This window comes from Mesocricetus auratus, unplaced genomic scaffold, assembly GCF_017639785.1.
Source record: "Mesocricetus auratus isolate SY011 unplaced genomic scaffold, BCM_Maur_2.0 Super-Scaffold_100015, whole genome shotgun sequence".
NCBI lineage: Eukaryota > Metazoa > Chordata > Mammalia > Rodentia > Cricetidae > Mesocricetus > Mesocricetus auratus.
In genome coordinates, this window is record NW_024429198.1 from 2,867,110 (window position 1) to 2,886,230 (window position 19,121).

The 19,121-nt window shown below is 38.4% G+C and overlaps 1 protein-coding gene across 1 annotated transcript in view; it reads left to right on the forward strand.

Annotated features, from left to right (window-relative positions):
* C9 (complement C9) overlaps positions 1 to 19,121 on the forward strand; it is a 46,346-nt gene that overhangs the window by 24,488 nt on the left and 2,737 nt on the right. The window contains exons 5-9 of the mRNA XM_005078028.4: positions 175 to 313; positions 7,032 to 7,298; positions 10,588 to 10,828; positions 13,226 to 13,372; positions 15,156 to 15,334. Coding sequence (XP_005078085.1) covers positions 175 to 313; positions 7,032 to 7,298; positions 10,588 to 10,828; positions 13,226 to 13,372; positions 15,156 to 15,334 — 973 coding nt within the window. The remainder of the gene's footprint in view (positions 1 to 174; positions 314 to 7,031; positions 7,299 to 10,587; positions 10,829 to 13,225; positions 13,373 to 15,155; positions 15,335 to 19,121) is intronic.

Below are 19,121 nucleotides of genomic sequence, written 5' to 3' on the forward strand. Positions count from 1 at the left end.
TCTGCCAAGGCACTGTACGGAAGTGAATGGGCCCTGACTTCTGTTCCTGATTAAACCCCACACGTGTTGGACAACAGTGACATGAACCGAAGCTGTCTCACTCTTCCTGCTACAGGAGGCTGCCTTGAATTAGCAATGGCATTTACCCACATGACCCATTCTGTTTCTTCTCAGGATCAACATCTTAGGGATGGATCCCCTGAGTACACCTTTTGACAATGAGTTCTACAACGGACTCTGTGACCGGGTACGTGATGGAAGCACTTTGACATACTACCGCAAACCATGGAACCTAGCTTTTCTGGCCTATGAAGTAAGTCACCATAAAAGAAAACATACTCTTTTGTTTTGGTTGGGAAAAGGTGCCTTGATGCATTTAATAGAAGATTCAGTGAAAACTTCAATACAGTTAGAATTGTAAAGCGGGCATGGGGCTCACTTAAAGAAGAGATGTATCTTAGGCCTCTTCACAAACACAGCAGTCTGTCATCCATCCCGACTTCACACATCTATGTTCTATAAGAATCACCCAGGGTTCTGAAATGACTGAAAACAAGATTAGAGCAGATTTTATGTGTGATCAAAATGATCAAACTACTTCCACATCAGCCGTTCCTTGAACTAGTCCTTTCAGTGAAGAAGTCCCATTGTGTCCTCTCCATTCCATTTCTAGAAAGTTCTTTTTGCTGATATCACTCCCACCAGACTAAAAAACATTCAGACTTTTAAAAAAGTGTAACTGGTATTGCCTGAAAAGCAACATCGTCATAAATAAATCCCTACCCATTTCGTCATGAAGATATCCTGTTTGCCTGTAGATATTAAAGATTTATGTCTGGACCAGGTTGACACTTTGTTCACATTGTCATATTTCTTGCGCCTGTAGGTCTACAATAAAGGCACCAGTTTCCCACAAATCTGAGGTAAATTTGAAGGTTATAGTCTTTCTCCAGAGTGTCATCTTTTCCTCATTTAAGCACAAAATTTTGTGAGTGAAAGCCAACAGTCTATCCAGAGAGCGCTTTTCTGAGCTAGTGAGATGGTTCTTGCCACCACGGCTGGATATCTGAGTTTGATTCGTGGGGCCCACACTGTGGAAGAAGGAAACATATTCTCATAAGTTGTTATCTGACTTCCACGAATGCACCAATGCACACATCGCTTACATACATGCACACTCAATATAAATATAGACTTATTTATACTATAGTGCACTATGTAGACCAGGCTGGCTTCAAACTCACAGGGATCTAGTTGCATCTGCCTCTAAGGTATTGTGATTAAAAGCACAACTCGCTATCTCTAACAGTAAAACTATTTAAGCTCTTTTCTAAGTGGAATATAGAAAACAGTAACTTTAGGCATTACTGACGGGTGAAATTTGATTGGCATGCTGTCTTATTTTGTTTTCAATGCTCAAATCTTCACTTTGTGAAGTCTTTACTACTGCTAGGTTCTGGGTGTGAAACAGGTGAGATGTCCTCCACACGGTGTGGCTTGTGTGTTTGCATACTCAATGCCCAGATGATGCTCCTGTTTGGAGAAATTGTGTAGCCTTTGTGGCATAGAGCCTGACTGGAGGAAATGGGTCACTAGGTGAGACCTTTGAGGATCTATCCCCACCCTAGTTCCTGTCTAAATGTCTCTGCTTCTGCCTTCTCAGCATGAACAGGCTGCCAGCTAATGCCTGTACTGTTGTAGTCAGTGTCCCTCCCCATCACCATGAACAGGCTGCCAGCTAATGCCTGTACTGTTGTAGTCAGAGTGTCCCTCCCCATCACCATGAACAGGCTGCCAGCTAATGCCTGTACTGTTGTAGTCAGAGTGTCCCTCCCCATCACCATGCACTTCTCACCGTTAGTACCCACTGCATCCATGATGTACTCACTGCAGTCTCAGACCTGAAGAGGCAAAACAAGACTTTCCCCTCATATGTTTGGGTCAGATACTTTGATCACAGTGATTAAGCAATAATTAATATAACCTCTGCGACCAGCTCTGTAGCTTCTGCATAAAGGTGAAACCTGTAAGATATAGAATGGTAAGGGCCGCGTGGCCACCCAGGATTAAACATCAACCTACATTAGGAGAGTAAACTCACTGGTTCCACTTGCCCCAACCCTAGAAAGACATAAGGCTCAACATTTCAGTATGCTTTATCCTTTGGGAGAAAAACTTAGTTTCTGCCCTATACATTACTTACACCCCTGGGACATTTGGAACAGCATCCTATAATCAAACACATTAACCTTTCTGTTGCAAAACTAATCTATGTTCACACAATGTAGAATAAATGAAATCTATAAATCACTTTTTATTAGTTTGGGTGGGATTAGTGCCTCCAAGTGAGTTTTTTCACTGAGCTTATAAAAAAAGTAAGCAGGAATGTAGACTTGAGTACTTATTTGGTACCAATCAGTGAAAAGAGGTGTTTGAGTTGAGCCTTTGAAGTTCCTGTGTCTTCTTGGTGCTATGACTACTAGTAGTGACCTTGGACAAACCTATTATGGTCTTGGAAAATAAGTAACCAAGCTTGTCATATCATACATAAATAAACATGAATTCTTATGAGTGGAAATCTCTATTTTAACTTACTAAGTTTTTCTTCAGTTTCAAATGCTCAGTAAATCATGTATCACATTTTGTGTATCAGTACAAAACCCGAGTTAAGTATACTTTCTTATTGTCCATTGTCAACTGCATGTATAGAGGGGATACTCACAGATTTGTGCCTGATGAATGAATTTTGATTACATTATATTTATTTATTGTGAGTGGTTGTATATGCACATACTGTGACGTTCATACGAAATTCAGAGGATAACTTTCAGGGGTCAGTTGTCTGTTTCCATCATGTGGGATCCAGGGATGGAACTTAAGTTATCAGCCTTAGCAGCAAGTATCTTTACCCACTGATCCATCTTGGCAACCCATATGAGTTAGTTCTTAAACCTTATTTGGGTTACTCATTGGCAATAAATTATTGTGTTTTGTTATTTGAAAAAGTTATGCTGGCCTATTATGACATATTATTCTTATTCATCTCCGCTCACTTGATGCTTCTTATCTCAAATCTGTGGTACAAAGCCCATCCTTCATGGGTAGCAACCCTACCTAGGCTCTGAAACTTTGAGATCTTTTGTAAAGTACATATCACGTGACTCAGTTTCCTCATGGAGAAAGCAGAAACAACATTGCATACCTCATGACTTTGAAGAGATAAAAATTTGTAAATCTCTCCAAGGGTTACTGGCGCAGAGCAAGCACTCAGCAGATACTTGCTATTACTTATTTCTAGAGCATAATTAGTGAGAGACTTAGGCAAGGCTAGGAACTTCATTAGAGGTTACATAATACATTGATGATGATCTGTAGTGACCACATTTGTAACTCTGAAGTAGTGCAAGAATACCTGAGGCGTGTGGAAATGAGGAAGATGAAATAGGACGATATTTACAGCACGGGTCCCTTTCAACCTGCTTTTCCTGGGCCCTCTCTTTGTTGTTGGCATCAACGCTTTTCTTTGTAAGCCCAGGTCAGGTTTTGTGGTTGTGTTTCAGCCTGGGTCTCTGTGAACGTATAAGACTTAGGAGATAAACAACGAGGACAACCTGTGCTCAGGTTATCACCATCCCTTTCATACCAGGACCACTGGGTGAAGTTCTCTACCATCTAGTTGCCAGTTACCTTTCACGTCTCCCCAAATCCAGCTCAGGTTTCTTTGAACCTGTCTTTGTTGGGGTCACTCTTCACTTCTCAGTGTTGCCAAACTTCCAGCTTGCTTCAGGGAACTCTTCTTTCACATTCTCCCTGGATTGTCGATGCCTCTCCTTCCTGTAAATTCCGTTTTCACATAGTTCTTGGGCCTACAGATGCTGTTTCTCACTCAAACCTTACTGTGAACTAGGTAACTGTGACTCTCATTATCTGAAGTTATCCCATAGTCGACATACCTAACAGTGATACCCAGCAGGTAAATGGAAGTATCTTCCTTATCATCAAGTTCAAATCCTGAATGCGTTTCCAGAACTTCCTTTACAGACCCACTTCAAAGTGCACAAGAGCTGATCACTTGCAATATTGGAATGTTATAAGTCTAGTTTTGTAATCAAACTGAAAGTAATCTGACTTATAGCTCAGTGAGATCTATACTAAACTTCAACATTTCGCTCTGCTATGTAATTGGTGTCTCACGACAGCCATCAAAATTATAATTACCCTCCTTGACAGGAATAGAAGGCCATTAATTGCTTATCTGAATTTTGATTGCTGGCCCACTTATTTTATTGAAACCCTCTATTTTTATTAGATGGCTATCCTTCAAATTACTGCAGTGTGCTTTTGCTTGCCTCTCTGCTTAGGAGTTTATTTTTCAATAAAAAGACTTTAGCTTCCTGGCTTCAAAATTATTCTTTAAAATTGTATATCCTACTACTGTCCAGAAAAAGTCATGTTTTATGTTCCTTTAAAATTTCTAGCTAACCCAGAAGAGTGTACAAATTTGTATTAAAAGCCTTAAGGTGACTTATAGGCCCACAAACCCTCAATCATTATTTGCTTTATTCTTTCATTTTGTACAAATCATGTTCTGCAATGTCTTTAACAATTTATATATGAATTGTTGGAATACTGCTGTATCTTGTTTGATATGAATTACTGCATTGAATCCCATAACAATCTTCAGGCCTGCTATAAGTGTCTCTTTCTGTGCAGTCTGGAAATCAGACCAGGCACAGTTTATTTAGTAATATCCTAAAGATCATGGGATGTGATGGCTAGTTTTAATTAACTTCACACAATCTAGAATCATCAGTGAAAGAGTCTCAATTAGGCATTGTCTGGATCAAGTTAATCATTGGATCTGTCTGCAGGACATTGTCATCATTATGTTAATTGATATAGGAAGCCCCACCCTAAAGGTTAGTGGCACCACTTCCTGTGTTTGCATCCTGAACTATCTAAGAGTATTGAAGATAAACTGAGCAGTAAGTTTACATGCATTCATACTCATTCTCTCTCTGCTCTTAAGTGTGGATATGACTAGTTGCTTCAAATGACTGTCTTAGCCTCCACACAACGATGGACTATAACCTTAAAGTTGCTTTTGCCTAAGTATTGTATCACAGCAGTAGAAATAAAACTAGGTTTTAGTCTATTTCAGAATTATTAATATGTATTTATTTATAATATAAAATTACTTATAATGTCTTTGATTATATCAATATTAATTATAAATACTATTATATCTATAATCATATTATTTATAATATAATAATATCAATTTATATATTTTACATATATATGTTTTATAATGTATTTTCTATATTTACTATTATTCTAATAAAAGTAAAATTAGTTCTGAGGAGGCAGGTCATTGCTGTGATAAACATATGCATTACTAATGCTACCTGAGCTATTTTATGGCTGGAGTATGTGGACGAGTTTAGAATTTGGGGTTAGAAAAGCTGGTAGTAGAGGTTAATGGGCCATCCTAGTGAGAACCTGGAAGACAGTAACATTAAAAACAATGTTGGCAGTAGAGGCCTGATGTGATATTTCAAGGAACAAAGACTCTGCTGGGGACTGAGATACAGACCATTTGTCGTGTATTTTAACCAAAAACATGATTTCATTCTACCTCTGACTTGAGACTTTGAGTAAAATTGAATATAAAAAGAATGGATTGATTTGTTTGACCAAGGAACCATCAAGGTGCTATGGTACTGGGGTTGGTGTTGCCTTTGTGGAGAAGCCCCTGTGCTGCACTGAGGTAACCAAAGTGTTTCCAGAGGATCAGCACTCAGCAGTGAACTCATCTGTGGTCCAAGAGGAGCCAGGCTAGATTGTAAGAGGCTAGCCCCAAACTCGGCACTGTCAAAGACACCTTTCACAGGGTGCTAGTTGTGAAGCATGAAACATACAAGATTGAGGGGAGTCATGGAGAGCAAGTGAGGTCAGGCACTGTATGGCAAGGTTGGAGTACCTGCAGAGAGGCCCTCACAGGCTGGTGGATAAAGTTATAAAGGTGAAGCTTTGGTTGCAATAGAGACACCAGGATAAGTGTTGGTATGATAGGGCACCCACTAGGAAATGGATATGGCCTAAGCCCAGGAGAGAAGCTGTACGAGCTACAGCTAGCAGGACTGGAGGAGTAGGGCCACAGTTTCAATCCCAGATTATATTACAAGCCCCAGGTGTTGGATATGGAGGTATGGAATTTGCTACTTCTCCTTGCTGAGGTTTCTAGAAGATGTTCAGGAGAGAATTAAATGTGATTGTTTTATGTCCCAGTTCATCTATTCTGTGCTGTTATATGTTAGAATACGGCTTGATCTTTTTTTTTTTAATTTCATAGGCATTTAGAGTTAGGAGATGTTGAATTTTTAAGTTACCTGGACTTTTGAAGGCTGGGGATTATTAAAGTTGAGCTATATTTTACGTTATGGTATAAACATGAATTTTGAAGATGGGGGTAGGAGATTATAATTAAAGGTGATGTGTTCCTGTGCTGAATTAAAAGGGGAAGGGTTGTGAGGGTAAGTTGTAAGTGTTCGTGTGAAACAATATAGGAAAATCACCTACAGACATGTCTGGGGGAGTTGTCTTAACTGTGGTAATTAATGTGGAAAGACACAGTCTAAAAGTGGGGAACAACATTTCCAGGGTTTAGGTCCTAAATGGCAAGACCTAAATTACAGGAGAGAAAGAAAACAGCAGAAGTGTACATCTCTCAGAAGTCTTCATTCTCTCACTGGTCTTAACTACAGCTGTAATGTGACCAGCTGCTTCCAATAGGACCTCCCTTGACTTCCCCTGCTGTAATGGAATCCTGAGCAGAATAAATTTTTTCTCCCTTAAAGTTGCCTTTGTCAGGGTATTTTATCATAGCCACAGAAATGAGACTAAGTCACGGGCTCTATATTAGAACCACAGAAATCTGACTCATCACCTTCACCTAAGAGAGATCCCTCCCTCTAATTGCCTGATTTGCATTTGTTTTTAACAGCTCTTTTTTTTATATATACTTTTAGACCAAGGCTGATAAAACTTTCAGAACCGAGAATTATGAAGAGCATATTGAAATATTCAAAAGGATCTTCCAAGACAAGACCTTGACTTTTAAGGCAAATTTGGCTCTAAAATTTTCAATCACTGAAGGGAAGAAGAAAATTGAAGGAGTTGAAGGAGTTTTCCCAGGAAATGACTCTAAAAACCCTAAAGAATCTTCAGTTCGTCTTCGCTTTTTGTATTCAAAGAATGAAAGTTTTCAACGATTATCAACATATATTTCAAAGGCGGTAAGAACTGGGATAATTCATATAAAGACTATAATAGGACTTATTTCACAGTGACCAAGCTCTTCTTAAGGTAAAAGGAAACAAAAGTAAAACACAGAAAATCTTTACAGAGATTTCTAGGAGAGGCAGCAAACTGCTGAGGGCAGGGAACTCTCGATGCTGGGCTGTCCTCAGTGAGCCCCACACTGGGTGCTTGAGAGAGTGATGTGTTCTAGGGATTCAAAGCATGCTGTTTGCCTGACAGCTAAGTGTCAGAGCACTGCACTTAACAATCACCATGATAGTTAGAACAATGGAGAATTAAGCTGCAGGATTTTGCTTATTTATCGCATGGTCTCCCAGAAGGATGCCTCTGGGCTTCCTACAGAACCAGTCTCCAAACAGTGGTGCTGTGCACATATACGTGTTGCACACAAACTTGGTCTGCCTACTTGGGAATCACATTTTTAGACTGAGACTTTTAAAAACATATATTTGTTTATATATTTAATCCAGATTCTAAAAGTTCACTTCACCACCTCTAGAATAAATATAAGAATTCTTTTCATCATTGGTGTGATGCTGATCAAATGTTTCCTCTTCCCTTCCTGATATCATGATCGCCTGCTTAGAATAGTTCATTTGCACTCATAAAGACAACAATTAGCTCTCAGTATTTATATTGTGATTAATTATGCAATTAGTTTTTGTTGAGAAGATGAGAGAGCAAAGACTAAAGGGAAGTCTCACCAAACAGTTGGATTAGGGACAGTGTATCTGGAAGAAGGACAGTTAAAGTTGTGGTTCAAAGGTAGGAAGAGGCTGATGGCATAGTTCTGTCATATCAGACCTTAAAGAGAAAAGATTTGAGAGGGCACTTTAATTTGGTCCCACAGAGCCTCTAAGCTCACTGCAAAGGGTGAATTTTTCTCTCTGTACAAGCGTTTGGGTTCAATTCTTGACGTTCACTATTAAATTGAAAATGGCCCCTCTGTTACATAGCCTCACTGGCCCTGGTACTTACTAGTTTTTCCATCTGTAATGTTATTATCTTTATATTATCTTTATGTTAAATATTGGATTGAAGTGTTTGGAACAATTCTGGCATGGTAGATGATGAATAAAATTAATTGTCATAACAGAAGGAAAGAAAGAAAGAAAAAAGAAGGAAGGAAGGAAAGAAAGAAAGAAAGAGAGAGAGAACGGAAGAAAGAAAGAAAGAAAGAAAGAAAGAAAGAAAGAAAGAAAGAAAGAAAGAAAGAAGAAAGAGAAAATGACTCCTCCTCTGGGTACTGTGTTGGGAAAAGATTGGGTGTGTGAAGAACAAGCATAAGGGTGGTGTTTAAAAGCCAATGCAGGAATCCAGATGGGACAAGGATGGTTCCCATCAAATCTGATCCCAGTGTTTGGAGCCTAAACCGTTTGAAGGGTGGAGTTGCTGATGGAGATCCTTTTAAGCAAAGTAGGCTGAAAGGAAGACCATGTTAAGTTCTAGTCAGATGAAGTGTGAGAGTCCATTAAATGTTCAGTTGAAGGTTCCAGGTAAGAAGTCAGTGCTAGGAGTCTAGGGAAAGAGATCTAGGTTCAAGATAAAATTTTTAAAAAGTTTTGACATACAGATGATGCTTTAAAAATTATAGGACTTTTTGGGGTGAACAACATGGTTACAGTATATTTTATAAGTGCTAAATTTGGGAAACTTCAATATGAAGAAAACTGCAAAAGGAGAAACCACAGAGAAAACCAGAAAGCAAATGGTGCAATGTCCTTGAATCTTGTTGCTTGGTGTGGCCTCTGGATCAGTAGTGCCTATATCAATGGGAAGGTAGCCCTTCAGATTCTACCCAGACCTGCTAAGTCATAACTATAAGCCCTCAGGGGTGATCTGTTCTTCAGATTGATAAGCTCCACTCTCCAAAACCAGACTCAAAACACTACTGAAGATGGACGAACAATTAACTGTGTCAAATGTGCTAATGGGTCAAAAATGAGGACAGTGATCACTGGCCTTAGGATTATGAAGGTCATTGGAAACCTTGACCAGAATGGTTTTGTCTTTGTGAGGGCAGCAGAATGACTGAATTAGACTTAAGTAAATGTGGGTATATCTCAGTGGTAAGGTGTCTGCATAGAATGTTCAAAGCTCTGAGTCATTTTCAACATATTCCTTCCCCTCTAAGAAAAACTATATAGATTATAGAGAAAATAGGAGTAGAAGAGTTGGAAATATATACAAAAAAAAAGCTTTTCATTCAGTATTAATGAGGGCTAGGAAATGGGTAGCAGTTGGTGAGGCTCATAGGCCAGAAGAATCACTTTTATTGTTTTAAGATGAAAGAAAGAAAACCAATTTGGTTGGGAGTGATCTAAGACCTACCTTTGAATTAGTTGTGCCAAAGAATATCACATCTATTTTAGTTCAAATCCCAAGACGTACTTCTAGTTTTGACAGTAACTAAAAAGGAATCCTCATTCATTTTGTTCATCTTTGAGACTGCTGAGATTTAGCATGTAGTTCAAAAGATGGAGAACTCATTATGGTTTGTGATGTATTCATGACTTCCTGTAAGATTCTTGTCAATAAAACTCTTGTTTTTACCCAAGAAGGCTTAGAAGTCACACCAAAATAGAGAGAGCACATGCCTTCAAACATAGAACATACATCTTCAAACAAGATGTAGAACATTCCACCACCCCAAGAAAACTACATTATGTTCTTCACAGTCAACCTACCAACTGAGAAGCAGCCACTGACCAGATTTCACCTACAGCAACTTAACTTTGTCTGTTCCTGTGAGGGGTGATCATACAGCATTCCTTTGGGTAGAACTTCTTTTAATCCCCATGTATTTGAGACTACTTGTTGAATTCGTCAGTAGTTTGTTTCTGTTGACTGATGACTTAAAACCACTTTGTATGGATACAACACTATATGCTTAGCAACGTCTTTGTTGATGGATGTTTGAGTTTTTTCCTGTTTGAAGCTATTCTGATGAATGCTGCCTTGAAATTCTGAAACAGATCCTCTGGTAAGCACTTAGTAGTGGCATTGTTGTTTATGAGGGCAGATGAGTGTTTAACTTGACAAGAAACTACCAGGCAGGTCGTTTAAATATCGGACTGAGCATGTCTGAGAGTTTCAGTTGCCAAACATTATCAACAACAACAGTTTATGTTTACTCATTCTGATGTGGTCTGCTGTTGTAGTCACTGCTAAAATATCATTCCCCGAGTATTTTAGAATTTTTGATTTGTTTGAATAACAGTGATAAATATCATGTTTCTCTTCTTCAACTTCTTCTCAACAAAGAACAAAACATTTATGCATGTGAAGGGAATGGTTCACCTGGGAAGATTTGTGATGAGAAATCGGGATGTTGTGCTGACAACAACTTTCGTGGATGATATAAAAGCTCTCCCAACCTTCTATGCAAAGGGAGAGTATTTTGGATTTTTGGAAACCTATGGAACTCACTACAGTAGCTCTGGGTCTCTGGGAGGATTCTATGAACTGATATATGTATTGGATAAAGCTTCTATGGAAGAGAAAGGTATGCCTGGAAATAGAATTCTAGATACAAATGTGGTTCTGATTGAATATTGTTACTTTCATTGCCCCCTTTCAGTAAACTCTTAGGATGAAATAATTTAATAATCTGTTCTTCTGAGATAGTCTGCTCTAACCTTTAGCATCTAATGGCTCATTGATCTCCACTTTGAGTAGGCTCACTTGATCCCAAAGTACCCAAAGTATTTCTGAGAAATGCATCAAATCATGCTGTAATAGAATAGCTATTAATGGGAATACAGCTTCTAAGGAAACTTTATTTAAGATATGGAATAAGGAATGAGAAACAATTTATATAACCTATTTCTTAATCCTCAGACTAGTTCAGTTTAGGTACAATGACTACATTCCAACATATTCTTCAGTGTCATTGGGAACAAATTATTCTAAAAGTTGTCTCTGAGAGGGAGGAAGAACCAATACTATTGTAGAAATACAATGTGTTACAGTCAGGTTGAAAATTTCATTTTGCCTCATATGGTGATCATTATAATCTTATGGGGGTAGTTCACCTGAGGCCATGTTGAATAAGACTGTTATACTCAAAACTGTGGGGAAAGGATAACATGGCATTTTATCCACGCATCCCTTATAGTTGGAAGGTGCTTCGAACCTAAAGGTTCATCTATTCCTTTCAAAAATAAAGCAGGGTTGGTGGGAGGGCATGGGAGGAGGGGAGGGAAATGGAGAGGGACCTGGAATTGACATGTGAAGCAACCTTTCTTCTAATTTAAATTTAAATTTAAAAATAAAAAAGATATATTGATAGCTATATATTTATATATTTTATTTTTATTTGTTATTTATTTTCTATTATTCATTTTTATTATCCCTTTATATATTAACATATATTTGTTATTATTTATTATTTCTATATAACATTTGCATATTATATATATAGATAAAGAAAACAGATAATAAATTACAGACTTAAAGGAATTTAAGGATATAACTGCTTGAGTACGCACATAACAACCACAGTGAGTTAACTTCCAAGATTGTTATTTGTGAGCATTCATAGTATGAGGCAAAATGAAGTTGCTATATTTTCAAAGCATCTGTCCAAAACAATTAGGTATTAGTCTGTGATTCTGTAGAGTCAACTGAAATTGAGTGATAATTTATAAGGTTAATGTGGGAATTAAATTATTTAACTCATGCAAGATGTTTAGAAAAATCTCATGCATATAATAACCATTCAGTGCATGTTAGACCTTCCTGTCTCCCTTGGGTATCACAAAGGACTTTACTATGACCACCTTGGCTGACCTACATCATTTTCAAACAGATGCTAAATTTTTTAAAGACTTTTTAAATTTAAATTAGAAACAACCTTGCTCTACATATCAACCCTAGGTCTCTCTCCCTCCCCTCCACCCCTGTACCCCCACCAGTCCCCTCAGCCTCCCATCCAATCCCCATTCAGTTCCCCAGGGAGGGTGAGGCCCTCCATGGGGGAATCTCCAGAGTCTGTCATTTTGTTCAGGGCAGGGCCTAGGCCATTCCCCAATAGTTCAGACTGAGAGCATCTCTCATTGTGGAATGGGCACCCAAAGTCCATTTGTATGCCAGGGATAAATACTGATCTACTACCCAAAGCCCCACACTTGCCTAGGCCTCCTCACTGACACCCACATTCAGGGTGTCTAGATCACTCCCACAGTGGCCTCCCAGCTATCAGTCTGGGATCTAAGAGCTCCCCCTTGCTCAGGTCAGCTGTTTCTGTGGGTTTCATCAGCCCAGTCTTGACCCCTTTGCTCATCACTCCTCCCTCTCTGTCACTGGGTTCCAGGAGTTCAGTTCATAGTTTAGCTGTGGTTATCTGCCTCTGCTTCTATCAGTCACTGAATGAAGGTTCTAGGATGGCATATAAGGTAGTCATCAAACTCATTATCAGGGAGGGGCATTTAAGGTAATCTCTCCACCATTGATTAGTTTGCCAGTTGGTATCATCTTTGTAGGTCTCTGGAAATCTCACTAGTGCCAGATCTCTCTTCAAACCTGCAATGACTCCCTCTATTATAGTACCTCTTATCCTGCTCTCCTCTATTCTTCCCCCTCCTCTTCTTCCCATCTCTTTTTCCTGACCCCCCACCCCCGCCAATGCTCCCAATCTGCTCAGGAGATCTTGCCTCATTCCCCTTCTCTGGGGTTCAAACAGGTGGTAAATTTAAAACATCCTTTGCTACTAAGGTGATAAGCCAAGTGAAAAGATGCTACTAGGTAATCAATAAAAAGACAAAGGAAGGAAGACATGACTTTTGAATCAATAATGGTATCAAGGAACATATGTATATTTGTAAAAAAATAGTAAAGTTATAGTTTATTTCTGATGTTGGTAGACTATATCAAATAATTTTCATATGAATTCATAACACAGGTGTTGACGTGAATGATGTAAAGAAGTGTCTTGGTTTTGGAGTGGATGGGTCTCTACATATCCCTTCACATACCATCCTTGATGGAGTTTCACTTACAGCAGATGTTAATAGAAGTAATTGCATAAAAACAGGTCGTAATACAAGAGGTAAGTATGGAGTGGTTGGTTACACAGAGGAAGGCAGAGCCAATAACTAAGAGCATTGCCTCTCATGATCAGGTGTAGTTTGAAGTTTTTCTTTGTCCCATTGTCCCCATGGATCAGTTTTTCTCCCACTCTGGGTCCCCAAAGTGGCTTATGAAATAAACACTCTGAGGCTTAATTTAATACCAAATATAATTGTTTGACCAATGGCTCAGGCATCTACTGACTAGCTCTCACAATTAAATTAACCCATTTCTATTAATCTATGTATTGCCATGAGGTTGTGGCTTACTAGTGATGCTCCAGCATGTTACTCCTTTGGTGACTACAACAGCATCTGCTCGACTCTACCTTCCTTCTTTCTGCATCTTTGATTAGAATTCCCACCTAGCTGTATTTTGCCTTCCCATTGGCCAAAACAGCTTTATTCATCCACCAATAAAAGCAACACATATATTTAGCATACAGAAGGACATTCCACATGAGTCATAACACTACCATCTTCCAAACCACTAAAGAACTGTTCTGTTTTTCTTCAATCACTGTGAGCACAAGTAGCCTACAGACATCTCTGTCAGTGTCACTACTGTGCAAGTGAGGCACACAGCTCAAGGGCTGTTGCTCATCATTATTTGTGTATCTTTTATGGCAATGACAGAAAACCAGTCACGGGTGGAAAAGTGTCTTGAAGACAAGTTTCTTTTTCTCCTTAATTTTCACAAGGCTTTCAGTGGGCTAACATAGGACCTTGTGTCTGTTACAAAGAACAAGACCTAAGCCACCTTCCCAGGTCTACTTCCAACTTGGCTTGATTAGCTCACCTTTCCTTAGATCTTGAACCAGAGCAATGCCTTTTTGGAACTCTAGATGTCTTTGTTGTAAGTGTAGCCTTCTCTTATTTATTTTTTAAACAAGTTTGCAAGCATGAAAATGGAGACTTCACATCATCCTCTGATTAGAAATACTTGAAATTATTTTTATTTAAAATAAAAGCACTTCTGATTCATCTCTAATGAACAAACTTTTAGTAAAGGAAGTATAGAAGGGAAAACTGGACATTACTTAAAGTCTGTCTACTTGTGGATATGATTGGGACTAACAAAAGGCACAGAACTCTGGAATTACCATCTTACAACATTAGGTTAATTGAGTGAACTTACACTGATCATTCTACCACATCATTTCAGATTTCTCATTTGTAGAAATGACAAAGACTAACAAAAACATCTTGTGATTCCTTTAAAACCTCATGACTCTAAAAGTTTTAGTAGTGTTTAAAGTGGTTCAGTTTAGAGAGGAACAGAAAAAGGACATAGGATTTGCTAGTGGGAACAACTTTACTTTTTATCTTATTCTTTTTAGACCATAATATTTGATTTATAATATCAAGATAATTTAAAGTATATCATATACAATACAATTATGAAGGTAAATTTCATATATATATGCATATATACATATATAATACATCCAAAGTCATGTCAATTTTCCTATATGTACTTGTATTTATAAGATGAGTTGTAAGTTATCGATCTACCTGGATCAATTGTACCATTATTTTTCAAAACAATGATGATTGAAATCTATAAAAATTGACTACTGAGAAAAATTTCCCTATTAGATTATGGAGGGAAGATTTGTGTGGGTAATAGTTACAATTGAAGTTCAACAAATACACTAATCTATCCTAAAAAGATGTAATGTGCATTTATCAAATGCCATCCAGATAATTGACCACAGAGATGCAAACACTTCTTTCTTCAAATCTTATTTGTTTCTTTTCCAGTAAATATCACCAGTGCTAACATCATAGATGATGTTATTTCATTCATAAGAGGAGGGAGCAGTCAACATGCAGTTCTCCTGAAAGAAAAGCTTCTCAGAGGAGTCAAAACATTTGATATAAATGATGCTGTCAACTGGGCCTCATCCTTGAAAGATTCTCCAGTGCTCATTAGTCAAAAAGTAAGAAATATTTAAAACAGAAGATGATGTTGTTTTCTTATTAAACATCACACCAGGTCCAGATAATAGTTGCCTTTATAAGACAGAGATGTCAGTATTCAAATACCTTTGGTAAGAAGAATTGCAGAGAAGAGAGGCATACTATAGTGTTAGACAACATTAAATTCTGAAGATCTCCATGTGTTTTTGAAGGTTTAGTAAGATAGCTCATATACAGTCTATAGTACATGTTGGCACAAAATAGTCACCAAGAATGGAGAGTTCTCTTCAGTTGGCCTTTGGCTCCCCTGGTCTTCTCTGGGTATCACGTATCAGAAGATCCTCATCTAAGAGTCACTATGGAAAGGATGTTCATAATGCCTTGACAGACAAAAACACAAATGAGTAATTCTTGTTGTCAGAGAATCAATCCCCTCCCACTCCCTTTCTCGCTGTCCAATTGGGCTCTAACTCCTGAACTTTAATTATCCTCCTGCCTCAACCTTTTGAGTAGCTGAAACAATAGACATGTCCCCTTTCTGATTTTTTTGTTTTGGTTCTGTTTTATGAGGCTGGGTCTAACTCTGTAGCCTGGTCTGGTCTTGAACTCTCAGCAATCCTGCCTCCCCTTTCTACAATGATAATGATGCTCAGTATAGGAAAGTCTGAGAGTCTGCAATCTTCTGCTTACTCTTGAAGGGGAGACAATATATTACAATTGTAAAGATGTAAATACCATTGCTATTTGGCTTCACCTTTCTACTTACTAAAAAACATATATGTTATTCACTATTTCTTTTTGTCCTGGCATTATTAGAAAGTAGTTTTGCTTGCTTTTATGGCTTCCAGCTTCCTGTGCATGCCTCATGGTTTCTTCTCTACAGTGAAATTTATCTTTCTTCACAATGTCAGAATTGCTAACTTTTTTATAGCACTAGTTTCTGGAGAATTTTACTTCCTCGCCTTATTTTATTGTCTTTAAGAGTTTATTAGAGGCACTCAAACTATGTCTCTTGTATGAAAAAGAACACAGAAACTGAAAATTGCAGTCAATTTTGCATTTTGGTTTTAGAAATAAAACCTTTAGCAGATGTGTACCCAAAGCTTCACATAAGTTGTGGTAGCCCAGACTGTAACTCTAGCTGCTTGGGAAGCTAAGGTAGGAGGACGTAAAGGTCAAAGTCGGCTGGGCTACTTGGAGGAATCTGTCCCGAAATTGAAATGAGGTGGGGGAAGGGGAAAAGGAGGAGAAAAAGGAGGAAAAAGACCGGGAGGAGGGAGAAAGAAGAAAGAGAGAGAGTAAGCAATGGAGGGAGAGAGGAAGAAGGTAGAAAGGGAGGGAGAGACGGAGGGAGGGAGGAAGAAGAAAGGAAAGAAGGAAGAGAAACAGAAAGACATAAATGTTGTGCCTCGCTTGTATTAATCCCTGGTTTCAACTCCTAGAATAGCATCAACTTAAAAAGTAAAGGTATTTTCCCCAAGTTAGACAAAATAAAAGTGAAAAAAAACTGGCTAGTATAAGAAAATAAAAATCAAAGGGAGCCCATTTGTTAAATATAAATTTTATTTAGATCCATTATCATGGACTCAGTAAATAGAATCTGTGACAGAAGATTTTAAATAAGACCCTGGCAGATAACATCTAATCTGCCTTGTTCTTTCAGTTCCGTACACCAAGCTCAGTCTGTCCTTTACAAAGGACCCAAGGCTGGTCTCTGGAAGGTTGTAAACACTGTGGCTTGTTTCAGCGCTGGCATTTATGTCTAGGGATAAAGGCTCTGCCGCAACATCCCAAGTGTATTTACTAGAATATTCAAAGACTTCCATCAGTTCAGTCAGCACAGTGCTTCTGGCTACATACAGCGTGTAGTGTATCCTATTTACTACTCAGATCTTTAGATCAGTAAAGATTCTGTCCACGCTAGTTGTCTGTTTCATCCTCCACAAATTCAAAGCCTAGTTAATTCATGTCAGTGTCCTAACTTTGCAAAATGTATCTTCCTATAGAAGATATTTTGACAGGGAGAAATTACTATATTTTTATTGGCTTCCCTGTGTTGTTGAAATTCCTAAATAGAAATGTGATACAGTTAGATTTAACCTTGTAGCCCAGTATGGTAACACCTAGCTGTAATCCTACCTCTTCAGAAGGGTAACGAATCTAAGGTCAACCTGGACAACCTAATGAGACCTTGTCTCAAAAACAAAACTGGATCTTCAGATACATCTTAATGGTAGAGGACTGACCTAGTATAAAGAAGAGTCTGAGCTCAACACCCGGGTGCCACAAAAGACACACATTAGATAGATAGATAGATAGATAGATAGATAGATAGATAGATAGATAGATAGATAGATACCCCAAATTTGACCTCGAAATAGATTCTAAGGAGTTTTGTTCTCATAAGTGTTCTGGAAATGGACCTTTGGGAGATTGGCTACTAATTTCATCAGGTAATTACACATCGGCAATCACTAGTTCACCTTTTGGTGAAGAGAAGCACCCTGTTGTCAGTAGACAATATGGTGAACGCTGCTCTTAATACTAAAATGATTATCTTTCTACTTAATCATGCAGAGACTTGTGGACTTTCTTCCTACCACCCTGAACTATTGGGTTGTTTGTATTTAATCCTTTGTCGCTAATTAAATCAGTGATCTACATACTTAGTTTGCCAGGTTCATCATGGAAGAACAACCATGAAGTCACATTATACTAAGTAAAACAATTGATGTTATGATGATAATATATATTGTTTCCTATATTTCAGTGACCCATGGTTGCACTATACTAAATAGAGCCTGTGACTTGCAAAATCCCAGTATCTTGTTCTTGGCCTCCCTTCATACAAAGAATAGAGGCTGGCCTATTGTCTCAGTAGTCTTCAGTTTTCAGGAAAAGATGTTACTACCACTTTCCGCTTGCTTGTATACTGACACAAATATCCTACATCTTGTCTGATAAACTCTATTTATTTTTCCCTTATATTCACTGTTAAAATCAAAACCTTAAAATGTCATCAGAGAGAAATTGCATCTACCGTAGATAACCAGAGAGATATGAAGCTTAAAACTTGTGCCAGAGCAATAGCAGCTAGATGAGTATAGCTGTAACTTAATACATTGCCTTCCTGTAAGGCTTTGTTTTGGCATTATAAGAAACAAGATTATGTAAGCCTGCTTCATTTTCTAAAAGGATGTTATGTAATACAACGTCCCCTTTGTGGGAACTCATGGGAAATATTAGTCTTTAATCTCATATTGCTTCTCCTGGAAATCAGGTGTATTTTCTTTTATGCATGGGATTGATAAATTCTGTTCTGTGTTACTCCAGCGAACTAGAAGATGTAGCCAGATGTGTTACTCGCCTGGTGCCCATGGGTGTGTTCTCCTGGCTAGCATCTTGCTCATCAGTGCCACCTTCGCCCCTCACCTCTTCTGTTCTCAGCTTGTCTTTTCAACTTTTCCATTCCCACTATCACTCTTAACCTGTGAGGAAATGAATAATCTGCATTCAGAGATTCTCAAATGCCACGACATAATAATGAATGGAGGGCAAACTCACCACTTTGTTCTATATGTGCTGGATGTTACAGAAGGCCAGTGTCTTTTGTTTTGTTTTGGTTTTGGTTTTTGGTTTTCCGAGACAGGGTTTCTGTGTATTGTTTTGGAGGCTGTCCTGGAACTCACTCTGTAGACCAGGCTGGCCTCGAACTCACAGAGATCCGCCTGCCTCTGCTTCCCGAGTACTGGAATTAAAGGCATTTGCCACCAACGCCTGACTCCAAAAGGCCAGTGTTTTAAAGGG